The sequence below is a fragment of the Pavona decussata genome, unplaced genomic scaffold, assembly GCF_977016875.1.
Source record: "Pavona decussata unplaced genomic scaffold, jaPavDecu1.1 SCAFFOLD_156, whole genome shotgun sequence".
Lineage (NCBI taxonomy): Eukaryota > Metazoa > Cnidaria > Anthozoa > Scleractinia > Agariciidae > Pavona > Pavona decussata.
In genome coordinates, this window is record NW_028145568.1 from 5,900,609 (window position 1) to 5,917,088 (window position 16,480).

General features: G+C 41.4%; 1 protein-coding gene across 2 annotated transcripts in view; it reads right to left on the bottom strand.

The window, feature by feature from the left end:
- The window catches only part of LOC146465527 (protein furry homolog-like), a 50,947-nt gene extending 35,356 nt beyond the window's left edge, over positions 1–15,591 (bottom strand). For both annotated transcript variants that reach the window (XR_014868232.1, XM_085128372.1), the window contains exons 1-12: positions 15,239–15,591; positions 14,695–14,885; positions 11,819–11,872; positions 7,140–7,220; positions 6,569–6,633; positions 5,927–5,996; positions 5,240–5,290; positions 4,141–4,413; positions 3,924–3,968; positions 3,207–3,398; positions 1,039–1,140; positions 419–474 (exon numbers count right to left, since the gene is read on the bottom strand). Coding sequence is in view for 1 of the 2 variants with exons in the window: in XM_085128372.1 (XP_084984498.1) it covers positions 419–474; positions 1,039–1,140; positions 3,207–3,398; positions 3,924–3,968; positions 4,141–4,413; positions 5,240–5,290; positions 5,927–5,996; positions 6,569–6,633; positions 7,140–7,220; positions 11,819–11,872; positions 14,695–14,885; positions 15,239–15,260 (1,202 nt within the window). In the remaining variant the exon portion in view is untranslated. The remainder of the gene's footprint in view (positions 1–418; positions 475–1,038; positions 1,141–3,206; positions 3,399–3,923; positions 3,969–4,140; positions 4,414–5,239; positions 5,291–5,926; positions 5,997–6,568; positions 6,634–7,139; positions 7,221–11,818; positions 11,873–14,694; positions 14,886–15,238) is intronic.
- Positions 15,592–16,480: the final 889 nt, after the last annotated feature.

The window sequence follows — 16,480 nt, forward strand, 5'->3', positions numbered from 1 at the left end:
ATTTAAACAAGTACAAATTAATGATAAAATCAAACGTTTCAGAGTCGTCATGACACCATTTTCAAGTTCAAAATGATTAAATTGACGACTTTGAAACATCATTTGATTTTATCATTACAGTGCAACCAGGGCCACCGAAAAAACTAACACTTTAAAATTGAAAGAAATGTCCTTGTTTTTGATTGGTTTACAAACTACCAAAGCCAGACTCCTTTGTTGTGAACGTGACCTGTGACTGGCTGATTAATGTTAGGTGGCCCCAGTTGAGTTCGCTGCACTGTAATTTTTACAAACCTTCACTTATATTTTTTTTACTTATTTATTTGTTCACTCATTCGTTCATTCCCCCAACACTTGGGCATGTGCTAAAATAACAGGACACAAAGCTCTCTACTTGGTTAAAATTCTTGCTACTAACCACACTAATCTGTATAAACACTCCATTGCTACTTTCTGCATCTTGACATCTCTTTGCTGCAGACAGAAAAAAAAGCAATAATTAGCAAACAACAAGCTAGTTTTACTCCACACTCTTTTGGTCTAAACATACCATACTTTATTTAATTCTGAGTTAAATTATCTTTTTGTTGTTGTTGTTGTTTTTTGTTTGTTTGGTTTTTTTTTCTTTTTTTGTAGCTGGACACAATGAATGTTGCCACTATACTTACAAGTAAAACTGTTTTGTGTTTACTATTTTTACTGTCAGGCCAAAGTAGTTCAACAATCAGATAACTTTAACCAGATTAGTTGATATCCAGCGGGTAAAATGTATTGGTTGGAGTGGCTAGTACATTATTTTTATCAACTGCGAATAAAATAGCGATTTATCCACTGGATAGAGTTATCCACTCTTTGAATAACCAGGACCAAGTTTAAAAGTTTATTCATTTGTTTGCACACTTCATGGATCCTTACTAATTATGCTCATTTGTTTGAAGTTTTGTCTACCCACTGATAAACTCAATTCAATTCTACAGGGTTTAAGGGTTGTCTTTCCCCTGAAAGAATACTTCATGTAACTCAAAAAAAGTGTGTAACCTTGAGACTCGCCAAGCACATGTTCAGGAAACCTGGCCAGCTGCTGAGGAAGAATGCCTTCTGACTGACACACAGAAGCACTGTCACCAGAGGATATATAGACTGAAAACAACAAGATTAAACATTGTCAACAACAAAACAAAGGATTTCAGAAATATCACCAACTTGGTGCAGATGACTGCAATATTCTTTATAAACAGACAACTGAATCTCCCTAACTTGCACACTCAGGGAAAATCCCTCAAAATGAAAAACAAGAAAATATAGTTGGAAAATATAACCATAACACTATCAGGCTACAGGCGAGTTCACTGCAAGATAAATTAAGTCAATGTACTCTGACCAGCACTTTGCAAGAGTATCCTAATGGTTTTGAGCAGCAGCCAGAAACAGCTAGAAAAAGGTCTTGTGGAAAATTACGTAGTGGCTCATCATCGTCTTTATGCGGCAAAATCACCAGTTACTAGGAAATTTTGAGACAGCTGAGAGTCTAATGTACTGACAACATGACTGGCACTGTTAATTTTCACAATGTTTATTTTGTGAAAAAAAAAATGAGAAATGTGAAAAATCAATGTGATTCATGCATGTGCACTCGACAATATCACAAATGTTAAATGATTTTACTGTCAGCAATCATCCAGTTCCTTACATAGAGCTAATTACCAATAAATTTCCCTTTAAAAGGTCCCACTACATGTACCTTCCCTTGAACATCCCTTGCAAGGAAGGAGTCCCATTTAATTGTTCTTTCTTTCACCTTTTTTCAGTACCAGTAAAGGCATTACTAGAGAAAATATTCAGGAGGATGTCAGGAATTTGGAAAACAGGGGTTCCAAAGAGAAAAAGCTGCTCAAAATGTTGAAGGATCATGATTCTGCACTTTACAAACATCTGTCTTTTGCACAAAAAAAAAAAAAACATTTTTTGTATAAGACCACCTTGATGCTAAGTGTTACCAATGTAAACTTGTATTATATGCTTGATTATAATAAGTACAATGAACTGAATGAATTGAGAAACAGACCCAAAAACATGTAGGAGGCACTCCGTTCACCAGTTACATGAACAAAACTTCAAAAACAAAAACTCCGACTAAATTACTAATAAAAAACTATTCCGTGGTGCAGCACTATTACCAACATATCACTAACAACAACTTCGCTCTACCTAGGATAGCAACAAGCGTGGGTGGTAGCGACACACCCAGGAAGATGTAAATGGGTGGTTATAGCGAACACACCCTGCAAAATAAATGGGGCGGTAAGCGGACACAAACCCCAAAGCACAACCACTAAGTGGGGCGGTTAGTGGACACAAACCCCTATGCACAAACTTGGGCGGTTGGCGGACACACCCAGAGATAATGAATGGGGACGGAAACCCTTGGGCGGTAGCAGATGCCCAGTGAATGATTTGGGGTGGTAGAAAACTAACCCAGAGAACAAAACCCCCCGACCCAGTACTTGTAGGTAGCTAATGATAAGGTGGGATAAGGGACCCACCCAGCCTCCCACGGGCGATAGCTAAGTGGAAGGTGTGCACCCAGGCCAGTAGTCTAAGTTTATTTTTAAAAAGGGGAGGTAGGGGAGGGGAAGGAAAATGAACTTACAATGGATCAAAATATAGCGTGTGTGCTATTCATACAAAGACTGGCATATGGAAAATACACGCACGAAAGTGCTGTTCTTTGAGACCTGATACGCAACAGATGGCTAAACTGATAATATTCGGATAAGCACATGCACACAAACCTAAACGATTTAGGAACAATGACATGGTTATGAGTGCTAATATAAATAGTAAGTTAATGTAGCTGACATCGTCCATTGTTCCGATTACAAGTTCCTTGGAATGTTCGTAATGCACTATGTCAACAAAATGGTAACTCTGTCGTCACGCCATAGTGATAAGCAACACGGTTAAGCTCTTTGTAGTTAACTGTACTTTACAAGTGAAGTGAGCACTTTCATGTACAGTCGATCACTTGCCATACATGTACATGTACATGAATGCTTCATATTGAACTTCACCTGAAGTGAAGCTCCTAAGCAAAGAAGGGGACCCTGTCCTTGCTGTCCACTTCATCTGTTGTCAATGTTGCCTTCTACTACAAAATATTCTAACTAAAGAGGGCTGCTGAAGTCATGTTTGTTTCAGCCACTAACCTGGCTGTGACGGTTCTTTTTTGTGAGATCAAATGCGTGATGATACATCATGTCCACAAAACCCTTGAGAGCTGGCACATTAAGCTCTCTGTTGGCACCAGCTGCAACGGGCAAAAGGATTTCCACAAACATCTGAGCAAACGCATGCTTCACTTCTTTGTCCCTGGAATCTATAAACAGGGCAGCACACTCCTGCAATTTAAAAGTTGCCATGTTAAGAGAAAAAAAAAACAATTGAGCCCTCTGCCTCACTCAATTATTAATAGTCCAATTTCAACATATTAAAATTCAGCCTGAAACAGTAACATCACTTCAAGGCTCCAGGGTTATTCCCCCGAGCCTAGCAGTGAGATTATTAATTATCAAAATTACATGTAGGCTATTAGGGACTTTAAGATTACAGAGCCAGTACAATACATTGTAAAATTTCAAATGTCAAATCAATGCTGCTTCAAGAGCCATATTTCTCCCCATGACTGACCAGTGAGGGGAGGTGATGAGTATACGTGGTGCTCCACAGTGAAGGAACATGCATTTATGTTTGTCTGTCTGTCTGTCTATCTGTTTGTCTATCTGTTTATTTATTCGTTTGTTTGTTTGTTTGTTGGGCTGCTGTGAGCTAACAGGACAAGACAGAGGTTAACAGATCATCAAATTGACCACCACTGGAGTGAAGATTTGCCTGTATAGTTAATACTTATTGACAAAAACACTTACCCTCATGAAATTAAAAGACTCTTCCAACTCTTCAACTGGAAATAACTAGAAATTAAAAAATGTAATATGTGATTTAACTGTCAGTAGATGCAGCAACAATTCCACACAAATCCCTTGTAACCTTATAACTCATCATGTAATAAAAACATGCAGACATTTTTGGTGGAGTACATTCAAATAATTATTTATTGTTATAGACATAACAAAATATACGCACCTTAATTCTTAAATATTTCATGCCATAAATAATATTCACAAAGGAAGAAGAAGGATTATTCTGCTGCTCCTTGAACTCTGCAACAAATCGTTTGCGGACGGGAAGAAAGCAAGCATGTGCCAGAATACCCAGAACCTCAGCATACAGTGCGGCTGTTAGTTCACCATTTGCAGCAGTGGGGGTTGCAGAAAAACTCTCTCTTTGTTTAAAATGCCTGAACGCCAGTGATAGAATGTACTGAATATACTCATCATTTACTGGATGGACAGGCAACTAGGAAAACAAACAGTGTCACATCATTTAAAAGTAAGAATAAAATACTGAAATTTTGTTTCCTGTAATAAACGTTTAAGTTTCCAGGTCAAATAGTTGATATAAATTTTTTAATGATAACAGTTCTTAAGAAACAAATTAAATACATAAATGTCTCAATGCTTTTTACAATAAAACATGACAGCAGGTTTAAATCAAAACTAAGAGAAAAAAGAGCTTTCATGGCAAAGATAAGTTTTCAAAGCTCACTTACAGGGCCCTCTTAAAACCATTGACTGAGGTACTTTGTTTTATACCCTGTGGTAGCTAATTCCATGACTTAAGCGCAAGTACCACAGGAAGAAAATGATGTGTCACCATAAGTTCTTACTGACTACTAATGTACATAAACTGTATGGCATGCATTAGGTTGTTAGTGCAATTTACAATGAGGTACATGTAGGACAGAGTTTGGTTGAATTGTCAAAAAACATTGCCAACAACATCAAAACATCTCCAGTGATCACATGAATTAAAAGATGAAGATACCCAAGGATTATAATGTACAGTGTGAAGGTTTGAAAACCCAACTGTATTTTGTATATGCCTCAAACACATTTGAAGCCCAGCCTACAAGTTTAATATACCACACCATTAAACACATACACCACAATTAAAACGTTGATAACAACCCGCAGAATACCACAGAATAACTTTTATGCAGCAACCTTCTAGCTTTATTTCAAATGCATTAAATCAACTGCTACAGAACTTTGCAAGAAGAAAAAAAGAAGCTTTATATGAATCCCTTGTGTAAATGTAAGGTCCAAAATGACTCTTTCCTTACCTGTTTTAAAACCTCAATAAGCACTAAGCAAAATAAGAAGTCCACAGCAAGCTGAAATTTAAACAAAGCTTGAGATGAGGGAAAAATTTGCAAACCAACAGATGAGTATACTGTGCACGAAAAATTTTTCATCTACAAATTTACAACTGTACGACCAAATGGGCATCCATATACAGTACACGTACATCCATAGTGTCAGGCATGTTGATACCAACCCATTGGACAAATTTGGCAAAGTGTTATAAGGGGATCAGTGTCATCACCCAGTAAGACAAGAAATCAAACCACAAGGATCAGAAGATGACCACAATAAGATGAACAATCCACTGTACAGATAAAGATGGCAGCTGTTCAATTTACGACTGTCGACAATACCTTGCGAACCTAACACAGATAATAGGCACATAGAAAACCATTTTTTTTTTTTGCAAAATTTCTTCCCTGTACTAACAACCTTGTGTATGCTAGGTCTGAAGTGTGCACTTTTACAAGTGTTTTTTAGGGTTTTCATACGCTAATAATTATGGGTATACATGTAGGTTCCAGATGTCATCTTTGTCAATGGCAGATTCATTTACAGCTAATAATCAGTTAGTTTTCTCTGTGACATAGAAATGGCTCTGGAACTGAGCCGTTGGCCCCAGCTGTAAGAGAACAGTGTGTGCATACCGTACAATGTATACTTACATCTCGCCTTTCTGTGAGGTGGTCTCTGTTAAGATGGAATTTACTCTGAAGCTTAGGTGATTCACTGCCCCTAAAGCAATAAATCACAAGACGTCAATTTAAAAATATAATGCACGTGTATTTAAACCAATGCTGAGGGTATTAAAACATGTCTGAACACATTTATGTAATTAATACATGTAGTAGTTCCTACATGTAAGAACATGAATAAAACAATAAATGAATTTGTATTGGTGTTGCAATTTCTTTTAAAAATGTTAAGGCACCTGGGGATGGTGGGGTTGGGGGGGGGGGGGCAGGGAGAAGCTCCTGATGACAAGGGGCATAATTTGTTGCATCTTACGATCCCTAACTGGGGGCTTTTCACTGTAGAAATTATCGCCAGCATGTAAAATGTAGTACATGCATATACATAAGTATATATACATACTATATATGCTTGGAAGGGAAATCAATCTTCCAAATGTGGGGATTTGACCTCATTTTACCTATTTTCCCATTTACTGGGTCCGGGGGGGGGGGGGGGGAAGGGGTGGGGATTTTGGACAAAAATCTTTTTTTCAAAGTCCAGTGCCCCATATCAACTACCCCTCCCCTACTCCCACACTCCCACTGTTAACTTAAAATTAAATGATTGCATACCCTTTAGGTCGTGTGATTTTGCTTTTGTGTCCATCCAATGAATCAGCATCGCTGGTTTTATTTTGCTGAAGAAAATAATAGTATATTTAGAAAGATAGCTCACATATAATAATAATAATAATAATAATAATAATAATAATAACAATTTATTTCTTATTCGGCGCAAATATCTATATGAATATATATTCAAATGCGCCTTACAAGTTACATTAAAATAATAACAAAATAATAAAACTAAAATAATAAAATATCCAATCCATATCTAACATATAAGCTAAAAAAATTACACAGAGTCAAAAATGTAAAATTCTAAAAATAACAAGCATACGCTTTCCTAAAAAGATGAGTTTTCACTAAGGGCCTAAAAACGTCCATTGTCTTCGATAGCATTGCTAATGTCATTTGGGAGACCCTTCCACAGTCCCGGAGACGCAACTTGAAATGCTCTGTCTGCCACTCAAAACAAAATTTAATTCAATTTGGTGCAAGGTATACCAATACTATTATGGATTTGGGCATTAGAACAACATGCAATCAAAATGTTCTATCTCAAAAATACCCTCATTTTTACCTGTTTCTCATACCACTTAAACAGGGTTTTGAGCAGTGAAGGCAAACTGTACTCAGCTACAATATGCAGAGAATTCAGCAGCTGAAATAAAACATTCAAACGAAAATTTATCACCTGTAAGCACTTTAAAATAATAGCAAACAGACAAGGGGCTAATTTCATTCTGATAGAATGGGGTCACTTCTTTTCTTGTGAGTAAAAAAGCTTAATGAATAGGTCAGTTCCTCTCTGGTGAGAGGGGATCAGTTTCTCTCTGGTGAGAGAGGGCCAGTTCCTCACTCATGAGAGAGGGTCAGTTCCTCTCAGGTGAGAGGGGGTCAGTTGCTCACTAATGAGAGGGTGTCAGTTCCCCTCTGGTGAGAGGGGATCAGTTCCACTCTGGTGAGAGGGTGCCAGTTCCTCACTCATGAGAGGTGGTCAGTTCTTCTCTGGTGAGAGAGAGTCAGTTCCTCTCTGGTGAGAGAGGGTGTCAGTTCCTCTCTGGTGAGAGGGGTCAGTTCCTCTCTGGTGAGAGGGGGTCAGTTGCTCACTCATGATAGGGTGTCAGTTCCACTCTGGTGAGAGGGGATCAGTTCCTCTCTGGTGAGAGGGGGTCAGTACCTCTCTGGTGAGAGGGTGCCAGTTCCTACTCATGAAAGGAGGTGAGTTCTTTTCTGGTGAGAGGGTATCAGTTCCTCTCTGGTGAGAGAGGCTCAGTTCCTCACTTATAAGAGGGTGTCAGTTCCTCTCTGGTGAGAGGGTGTCAGTTCCTCTCTGGTGAGAGAGGGTGTCAGTTCCTCTCTGGTGAGAGGGGTCAGTTCGTCTCTGGTGAGAGAGGCTCAGTTCCTCACTTATAAGAGGGTGTCAATTCCTCTCTGGTAAGAGGGTGTCAGTTCCCCTCTGGTGGGATGGTGTCAGTTCCTCTCTGGTGAGAGGGTGTCAGTCCCTCTCTGGTGAGAGAGGGTATCAGTTCCTCTCTGGTGAGAGAGGCTCAGTTCCTCACTTATAAGAGGGTGTCAGTTCCTCTCTGGTGAGAGGGTGTCAGTTCCTCTCTGGTGAGATGGTGTCAGTTCCTCTCTGGTGAAAGAGGCTCAGTTCCTCACTCAAAAGAGGGGATCAGTTCCTCTCTGGTGAGAGGGTGCCAGTTCCTCACTCATGAAAGGGGGTGAGTTCTTTTCTGGTGAGAGGGTATCAGTTCCTCTCTGGTGAGAGAGGCTCAGTTCCTCACTTATAAGAGGGTGTCAGTTCCTCTCTGGTAAGAGGGTGTCAGTTCCTCTCTGGTGAGATGGTGTCAATTCCTCTCTGGTGAGAGAGGCTCAGTTCCTCACTCATAAGAGGGTGTCAGTTCCTCTCTGGTGATAGAAGCTCAGCTCCTCACTCATAAGAGGGTGTCAGTTCCTCTCTGGTAAGAGGGTGTCAGTTCCTCTCTGGTGAGAGGGTGTCAGTTCCTCTCTGGTGAGAGAGGCTCAGTTCCTCACTCATAAGAGGGTGTCAGTTCCTCTCTGGTGAGAGGGTGTCAGTTCCTCTCTGGTGAGAGGGTGTCAGTTTCTCTCTGGTGAGAGAGGCTCAGTTCCTCACTCATAAGAGGGTGTCAGTTCCTCTCTGGTAAGAGGGTGTCAGTTCCTCTCTGGTGAGATGGTGTCAGTTCCTCTCTGGTGAGAGGGTGTCAGTTCCTCTCTGGTGAGAGAGGCTCAGTTCCTCACTCATAAGAGGGTGTCAGTTCCTCTCTGGTAAGAGGGTGTCAGTTCCTCTCTGGTGAGAGGGTGTCAGTTCCTCTCTGGTGAGAGGGTGTCAGTTCCTCTCTGGTGAGAGAGGCTCCGTTCCTCACTCATAAGAGGGTGTCAGTTCCTCTCTGGTAAGAGGGTGTCAGTTCCTCTCTGGTGAGAGGGTGTCAGTTCCTCTCTGGTGAGAAGGGCCCAGTTCCTCTCTGGTAAGATGGGGTCAGTTCCTCTCTGGTGAGAGGGTGTCAGTTCCTCTCTGGTGAGAGGGGCTCAGTTCCTCACTCATGAGAGGGGCTCAGTTCCTCTCTGGTAAGAGGGTATCAGTTCCTCTCTGATGAGAGGCTGTCAGTTCCTCTCTAGTGAGAAGGGCCCAGTTCCTCTCTGGTAAGATGGGGTCAGTTCCTCTCTGGTGAGAGGGGCTCAGTTCCTCACTCATAAGAGGGTGTCAGTTCCTCTCTGGTAAGAGGGTGTCAGTTCCTCTCTGGTGAGATGGTGTCAGTTCCTCTCTGGTGAGAGGGTATCAGTTCCTCTCTACTGAGAGAGGCTCAGTTCCTCACTCATAAGAGGGTGTCAGTTCCTCTCTGGTAAGAGGGTGTCAGTTCCTCTCTGGTAAGAGGGTGTCAGTTCCTCTCTGGTGAGAGGGTGTCAGTTCCTCTCTGGTGAGAGAGAATCAGTTCCCCACTCATAAGAGGGTGTCAGTTCCTCTCTGGTAAGAGGGTGTCAGTTCCTCTCTGGTGAGAGGGTGTCAGTTCCTCTCTGGTGAGAAGGGCCCAGTTCCTCTCTGGTAAGATGGGGTCAGTTCCTCTCTGGTGAGAGGGTGTCAGTTCCTCTCGGGTGAGAGGGGCTCAGTTCCTCACTCATGAGAGGGGCTCAGTTCCTCTCTGGTAAGAGGGTATCAGTTCCTCTCTGGTGAGAGGCTGTCAGTTCCTCTCTGGTGAGAAGGGCCCAGTTCCTCTCTGGTAAGATGGGGTCAGTTCCTCTCTGGTGAGAGGGGGCCAGTTCCTCACTCATGAGAGTGGGTCAGTTCCTCTCTGGTAAGAGGGTGTCAGTTTCTCTCCGGTGTGAGGGTGTCAGTTCCCCTCTGTTGAGAGGGGGTCAGTTTCTCTCTGGTAAGAGGGTGTCAGTTCCTCTCCGGTGAGACGGTGCCAGTTTTTCTCTGGTCAGAAGGGGTCAGTTCCCCTCTGGTGAGAGGGGCTCAGGTTAATCAATAAGTCAGTTCCTCTCTGGTGAGAGGGTGCCAGTTCCTCTCTGGTGAGAGGATGTCAGTTCCTCTCTGGTGAGAAGGAGTCAGTTCCTCTCTGGTGAGAGGGTGCCAGTTCCTCTCTGGTGAGAGGATGTCAGTTCCTCTCTGGTGAGAAGGAGTCAGTTCCTCTCTGGTGAGAGGGTGCCAGTTCCTCTCTGGTGAGAGGGGGCCAGTTCATCTCTTGGGGGGGGGAGGGGTTCAGTTGCTCACTCATGAGAGGGGTTCAGTTCGTCTATGGTAAGAGAGTGTCAGTTCCTCACTCATGAGAAGGGGCCAGTTGCTCTCTGGTGAGAAGGTGCCAGTTGCTCTCTGGTGAGAGGGTGCCAGTTCCTCTCTGGTGAGAGAGGGTCAGTTCCTCTCTGGTGAGAGGGGGCCAGTTCCTCTCTTGTGAGAGGGGGTCAGTTTGTCTTTGTTGAGAGGGGGTCAGTTCCTCTCTGGTAAGAGGGTGTCAGTTCCTCTCTGGTGAGAGGGGGTCAGTTCCTCTCTAGTGAGAGGGAGTGAGTTTCGTCTCTGGTGACAGGGTGTCAGTTCCTCTCTGGTGAGAGGTGGCCAGTTCCTCGCTGCTGAGAGGGTGTCAGTTTGTCTCTGGTAAAAGGGGGCCACTTCCTCGCTGGTTAGAGGGTGCCAGTTCCTCTCTGGTGAGAGGGTGTCAGTTCCTCTCTGGTGAGAGGGGCTCAGTTCCTCACTCATCAGAGGGAGTCATTTCCTCTCTAGTGAGAGGGGGTCAGTTCCTCTCTGGTGAGAGGGTGTCAGGTCCTCTCTGGTGATAGGGGGTCAGTTCCTCTCTGGTGATAAGGGGTCAGTTCCTCTCTGGTGAGAGGGTGTCAGTTCCTCTCTGGTGACAAGGCGTCAGTTCCTCTCTGGTGAGAGGGTGTCAGTTCCTCTATGGTGGGAGGGGTCAGTTCCTCTCTAGTGAGAGGGGTCAGTTCCTCTCTGGTGAGAGGGTGTCAGTTCCTCACTCATGAGAGGGGGTCAGTTCCTCTCTTGTGAGAGAGAGTCAGTTTCTCTCTGGTGAGAAGGGGGTCAGTTCCTCTCTAATAAGAGTGGGTCAGTTCCTCTCTGGTGAGAGGGGGTCAATTCCTCTCTGGTGAGTGGGTGTCAGTTCATCTCTGGTGAGAGGAGCTCAGTTCCTCACTCATGAGAGGGGTTCAGTTCCTCTCTGGTGAGAGGGGGTCAGTTCCTCTCTGGTGAGAGGGGGTCAGTTCCTCTCTAATGAGAGAGGGTCAGTTCCTCTCTTGTGAGAGGGGGTCAGTTTGTCTCTGGTGAGAGTGCATCAGTTCCACTCTGGTGAGAGGGGGTCAGTTTTTTCTCTGGTGAGAGGGGATCAGTTTGTCTCTGTTGAGAGGGGGTCAGTTCGTCTCTAGTGAGAGGAGGCAAGTTTCTCTCTTGTGAGGGGAGGCCAGTTATTGTTTACCCTCAGTGTGATTCATTCATTCATGAGCTGGTTGGGTAGAGTGGGATCAAGAATTTTATACTGAAATGAACAGTATCAGAAGTAGACATTGAATATCATTTGCATAATGGTCTGTTACTTGCCAGGAAGTGAATGCAATTGTGTGCTTGCTGTACTTTTGCTAGTGTTGCAGTGGCCAGTGTTGTTACAAAATTATTAGCTGCATGCAATTTATACCAGTTGGTGCATGTTTCTTTGGAACTTCTGGTTTGCATCACAGTAGTATCCACACCATACAAAACTGCTGATCCTTCATTATCATCAATCCATTGAGGGATCTTACCTGATCAAACTGAGCATCTTCTCCTCTTTGAAGAGACTTGGATAGTGGCCTCTCCTAAAATAATAAACAATATACATGTGTCATGACTGTTTGAGATCATCACCCCAACATTCCTAGAGAGCATTTTTATACCAAACTGCCGATGATTTTATCAGTACATGTGCATTGCACCTACTTACAGCAAGCACCTATAAGAAGTAAGTTAACAGTCTGTCTCGTTTCTCAACTTGAGTTAAAAAAAATATTAGGATCAAGCATTGTTGTGAAGGATGTTTGGGATGCCAGCTGAAACATCCTGGATGCCCTATTCAGGGCTAAGTGTCTGTTCAACTTTTTCAAAACAAATTGAGGCATGTGTGTGTATGACTGTGTATGTTGTTAAATGGAGCACCCTTTCTATGTAGTGGGACCAATTCTGTTGCAATTAGTTTGATCGACGTTAGAATGGTTTTCAACTGTGTGTTGCAAAACCAAAACCAAAATAACTACTCTGGCCAATCATAACAGACAGTTACACAATGAACCAATCACAATTTGAAGCAGATGCATGTACCTGAACCCAAGCACTGGAAAATGTATGCAAGCCAGAGAAAGTTATGACCAGTTTTGGTTGTGCACCTCATTGGTTGACAAGATAGGGCAAGTCTTGCTAACCAAACACAGAGCATAGTACAGCAAAACCAAATCAAATGGGAATATTATTACTTTCAACACTTAATTGAAAACCCTCTAAACCATAGATTGGGTCGTTGGCTGAACGGCTGCTTCATGACTGAACAGATCTAAAAGTCAGTTAAATTCTGATGTCTTGAAGTCTTGTAGTAAAAATTTCAAAATATAACAACTACCATATACAACTTCTATTAACTTCATATCTCGAAAGTACAATCTAGCACCAAGAACAGCGGAGTTGGAATACCGCTATTAAAACAGTTTTGTTATACAACAAATAAATGACAATGCCAGTTCTATTCTTGATCATTCACATTTCAGTATAATTTATCCAAAAATGGCAGTAGTTCAGGGTTATTGCATGCAACTGTGAATTACAACAGAAAAAATGTTTTTTAAGGTTTAAACCTTACAAAAATTGCATTCAAAAATTTCACAATTTTTTCCTTTTATCAATAAATAATGTTTATTGCATAAGCTAATGAATGGTATTCTTCTAGCAGGCGGCAACCGATAAAAAAGGGAGAACAATGGGATAATTGCACAGTGTGAAGAGCAAAAATGGGGTGGTACAATATCAACTAAATTTAAAACCAGATACTAGAACGTTTCAAGGGGTTATGTTTGTTTGACTATTTCCTGTAGCAAATGAATGCTGGTGTAATCATGTTTGTTTCACAAGTATACAGTGTATGTATATGGAAGGAACTGAGCAATGTCTTAAGATCATGCACTAGTATAATATCACTTCTCAAGCCAGCAATTCCATACTAAATACCCATTCTTTGTTAGCCAATCAGAGTACAAGTTTTCTTTGACTTGCACTTTTTCTATGTCTTTGAGTAGAAGTGATCACTGCTGATTGATTGATAAGATCTCAGTCATGCCTACATACTCAATCATTTTACTCACAACGAACGAGTACAACTGTAAACTTATATATAAAATTGTATTTGCATAATGCTCTTCGATCACCAAGTCCACTGACTGATAGATAAGATCTCAGTCATGCCTACATACTCAATCATTTTACTCACAACGAATGAGAACAACTGTAAACTTATATATATAATTGTATTTGCATAATGCTCTTTGATCAGCAAGTCCATTGACTGATAGATAAGATCTCAGTCATGCCGACATACTCAATCATTTTACTCACAATGAATACAACTGTAAACTTATACAAAACTGTACTTGCAAAATGCTCTTTGAACAGCAAGTCCATTGGGACTCAAATAATAAATATTGAAATTGCTCAGCTTCCTCTTGTCTCATGACTGATGTTGCCACTGGAAACTTGCAAATCATAGGTTAGAATTTCAACTGTTATTGCTTCATCGGTCATGAGGTATTTCATTGACGCTGCTCTCTCATGCATACCCCAGTACCCACGAAATTCAGTAATTAAAGATCACGCCACACACATACAAACAATAAGGACAATATACAGAGCAAACAAGAACCGATATTAACAGATCAGGAGACTGCAACACGTGATCCCAGATGACAAACAGACAATTTTTTATACCCCCCTTCAAGATTTATAACTGACGACAATGTGAAAATTGAAGGTTAACTAGGGCTTTCGCCGAGAGTAATCATATGAAATCTGCGGTGACAATTGCTCACGAGCTAAAGCAATGCAGATCGAGATTACGTCTACGTGTGTTTCGTCAAGAATTTTGTCAGGCTCGTGTAAACTGTAGACACTACACAAACCCGAAGAAAAACATTAATATTTTTGTATTTACAGCAGAATCACGAGATTACTGCATTTTTGCACAGACAAATGTCCAAAAGACAAGGACTTTATAGGGTGCAACGTCAATGAAAATGGGCTGATAGTGTATCGCTAATGACCTCCTAAAAATCATTAAACTTTGTAACAATACAACCAGTTCGAAAGCATTTCATCTACGGCGATTTACCTTTGTTAAGCGCAGTGGGTGTATTTTTCCACACACTGGGGAAAAAACCAACCAAACGCTTATTCGGAACACCTATAGTTAATTTGAAAACCGATTCCTTGTTATAAAGAAAATGAAATCTATCAATTATTCGTAAATCGGTCACCGCAGATAAGGTCAGTAATTGTAAACACCAACTCAACTTCCGATCTTACCCACACGAAGTTCTTGCTCTGTAAACTAGAAGTAAACAAAGCCATTGCACTACAGCCCAGCATTTATGAAAATACTCACCAATGGTTCACTCAAAACGGTTTCGATCTTTTTCTCCGCGAGAACAGTGAATTCGGAAAACAGCGTCCTCAGGACAAACTCCCCAGGAATCAAATCCGAAGCTGCAGTTGAGGTCTGTCTGTCAGGTGGCTGGCCCCAAGGCAAAACAAAACCATTTTCCAGCGCACTGGAAGCTCTACCATCTTCTGAAACTTAATATTTAAGACTTCGTGAGCTTGGTATATCGAACTAGTGAGTTTGCTGACAAAAAAGACGAAATAAACGGCGACAATATCGATCGATAATTATAAGGTCTGCCGATCGTACGGTGCCGACCATGAATCGTCTTCGCCTTCATCGCGTAAACTAAAGGAAAAACGATTCAGAAACGTTCATTTGTAAGCTTAAGTTACAGCGAGAAACACGTTAACCTCGTTGATTCAAGATCAGACAAGATTTAAAGAATTCTGCGCATCAAAAACGCTGACATTTCCGACCAAACGTCGCTGACACCAAAAGTGAATGGCAGACCTTTGGTGCCCATAAGTAAATAAGTAATGCTCACCTCGATTCTCAGTGTCTGCCATAGCTATTACGAGTCAATTCTTTCTTCATGATGTCTTGTGAGCTGCTGTCTTATAAAACATACAATCTCAAGGCGGTTGAACATATAACGCTGTGAAAGTACCAAGCTTGTCCTACGCCAAAGCCGGTCGAGTTCAGTCACAGGTGCGTCTAATTTCCTGCTAAAAATTAACCAACCACTTTCATTCGCTGATGTTCAATCGATAGACGAAACATCCGTTCTCTGTCTCATGATACTAATGAAAGATCTAACTGAAAAACAAAAAAACGAAGACCCTACAAGTCCATCACACTAAGATAATTCACTGCAGAGCTTGAGGAACTCAGAATTTTTTGACGCATGCGTTTCCATTATAAACAGTGGAGTGATTCAACATCAACCAATCACATTTTAGAACAGACCAACGAGCCGCTCTTGTTACTTCCTTTTCCGGTTGTTTTTAATAAAGTTGTGTACATTTTTAAAAAAAATTGTTACTAGTAAAATTTGTACAACGATGATTCTTCCCAATTCTACCTTAAAATAATGACAACGTTGCAGGCTATCGCTAAAAAGCAAATCTTTAAAGAATAAGCTGAGAGATTTAAAGGAAATTAACAGCTTACGCTTACAATAACAATATCGGCCATCTTACGTAATGTCTAATTTCGTTGTGAAACTTCATATATCCGCCTCGGATCGCACTTTATAGTTTTTAACCTACATTGTGACCTTGAAACTCTTGATGAGTGGAAGGATTCGAGTTTCGACCCCTGAGGAAATTAGAAAGCCAACATTTAACGTAAGGTTCAAGTATCGCGCGTTCACCGGAAGTCGGCTGCTAATCAACACGTGCGTGTTGAATATTTTACAATGTAAATTACAGCGATCATGGTTTTGCTTTGTAAAAAGTTTGTTCTTTGTGTTGTTTAGGAAAAACAGATTCTTTGTCGATCTGATAAACAAAGCCACACTCTCAAGACGGGAAAGCCAGTATTTAATGAGACCAAAAGATCTATCGTCGAAGAATAATATAAATAGTGACGGAGTAATTCGCCGAGTATAAAGTGAGCACTTTGCTAAGTTAAAAACACTTGCTTGAAGAGTTCTTCGTCAATTCGTTGCACAATCAATCACGGTCATAATTGGTAATGTTTTCAGTTGAAATCTCATTAATTGTCTCAAAAACAATCAAGACTACTTAAGGTATTTTTCAAGTTCAGAGATGTCTCGATCTGCGGC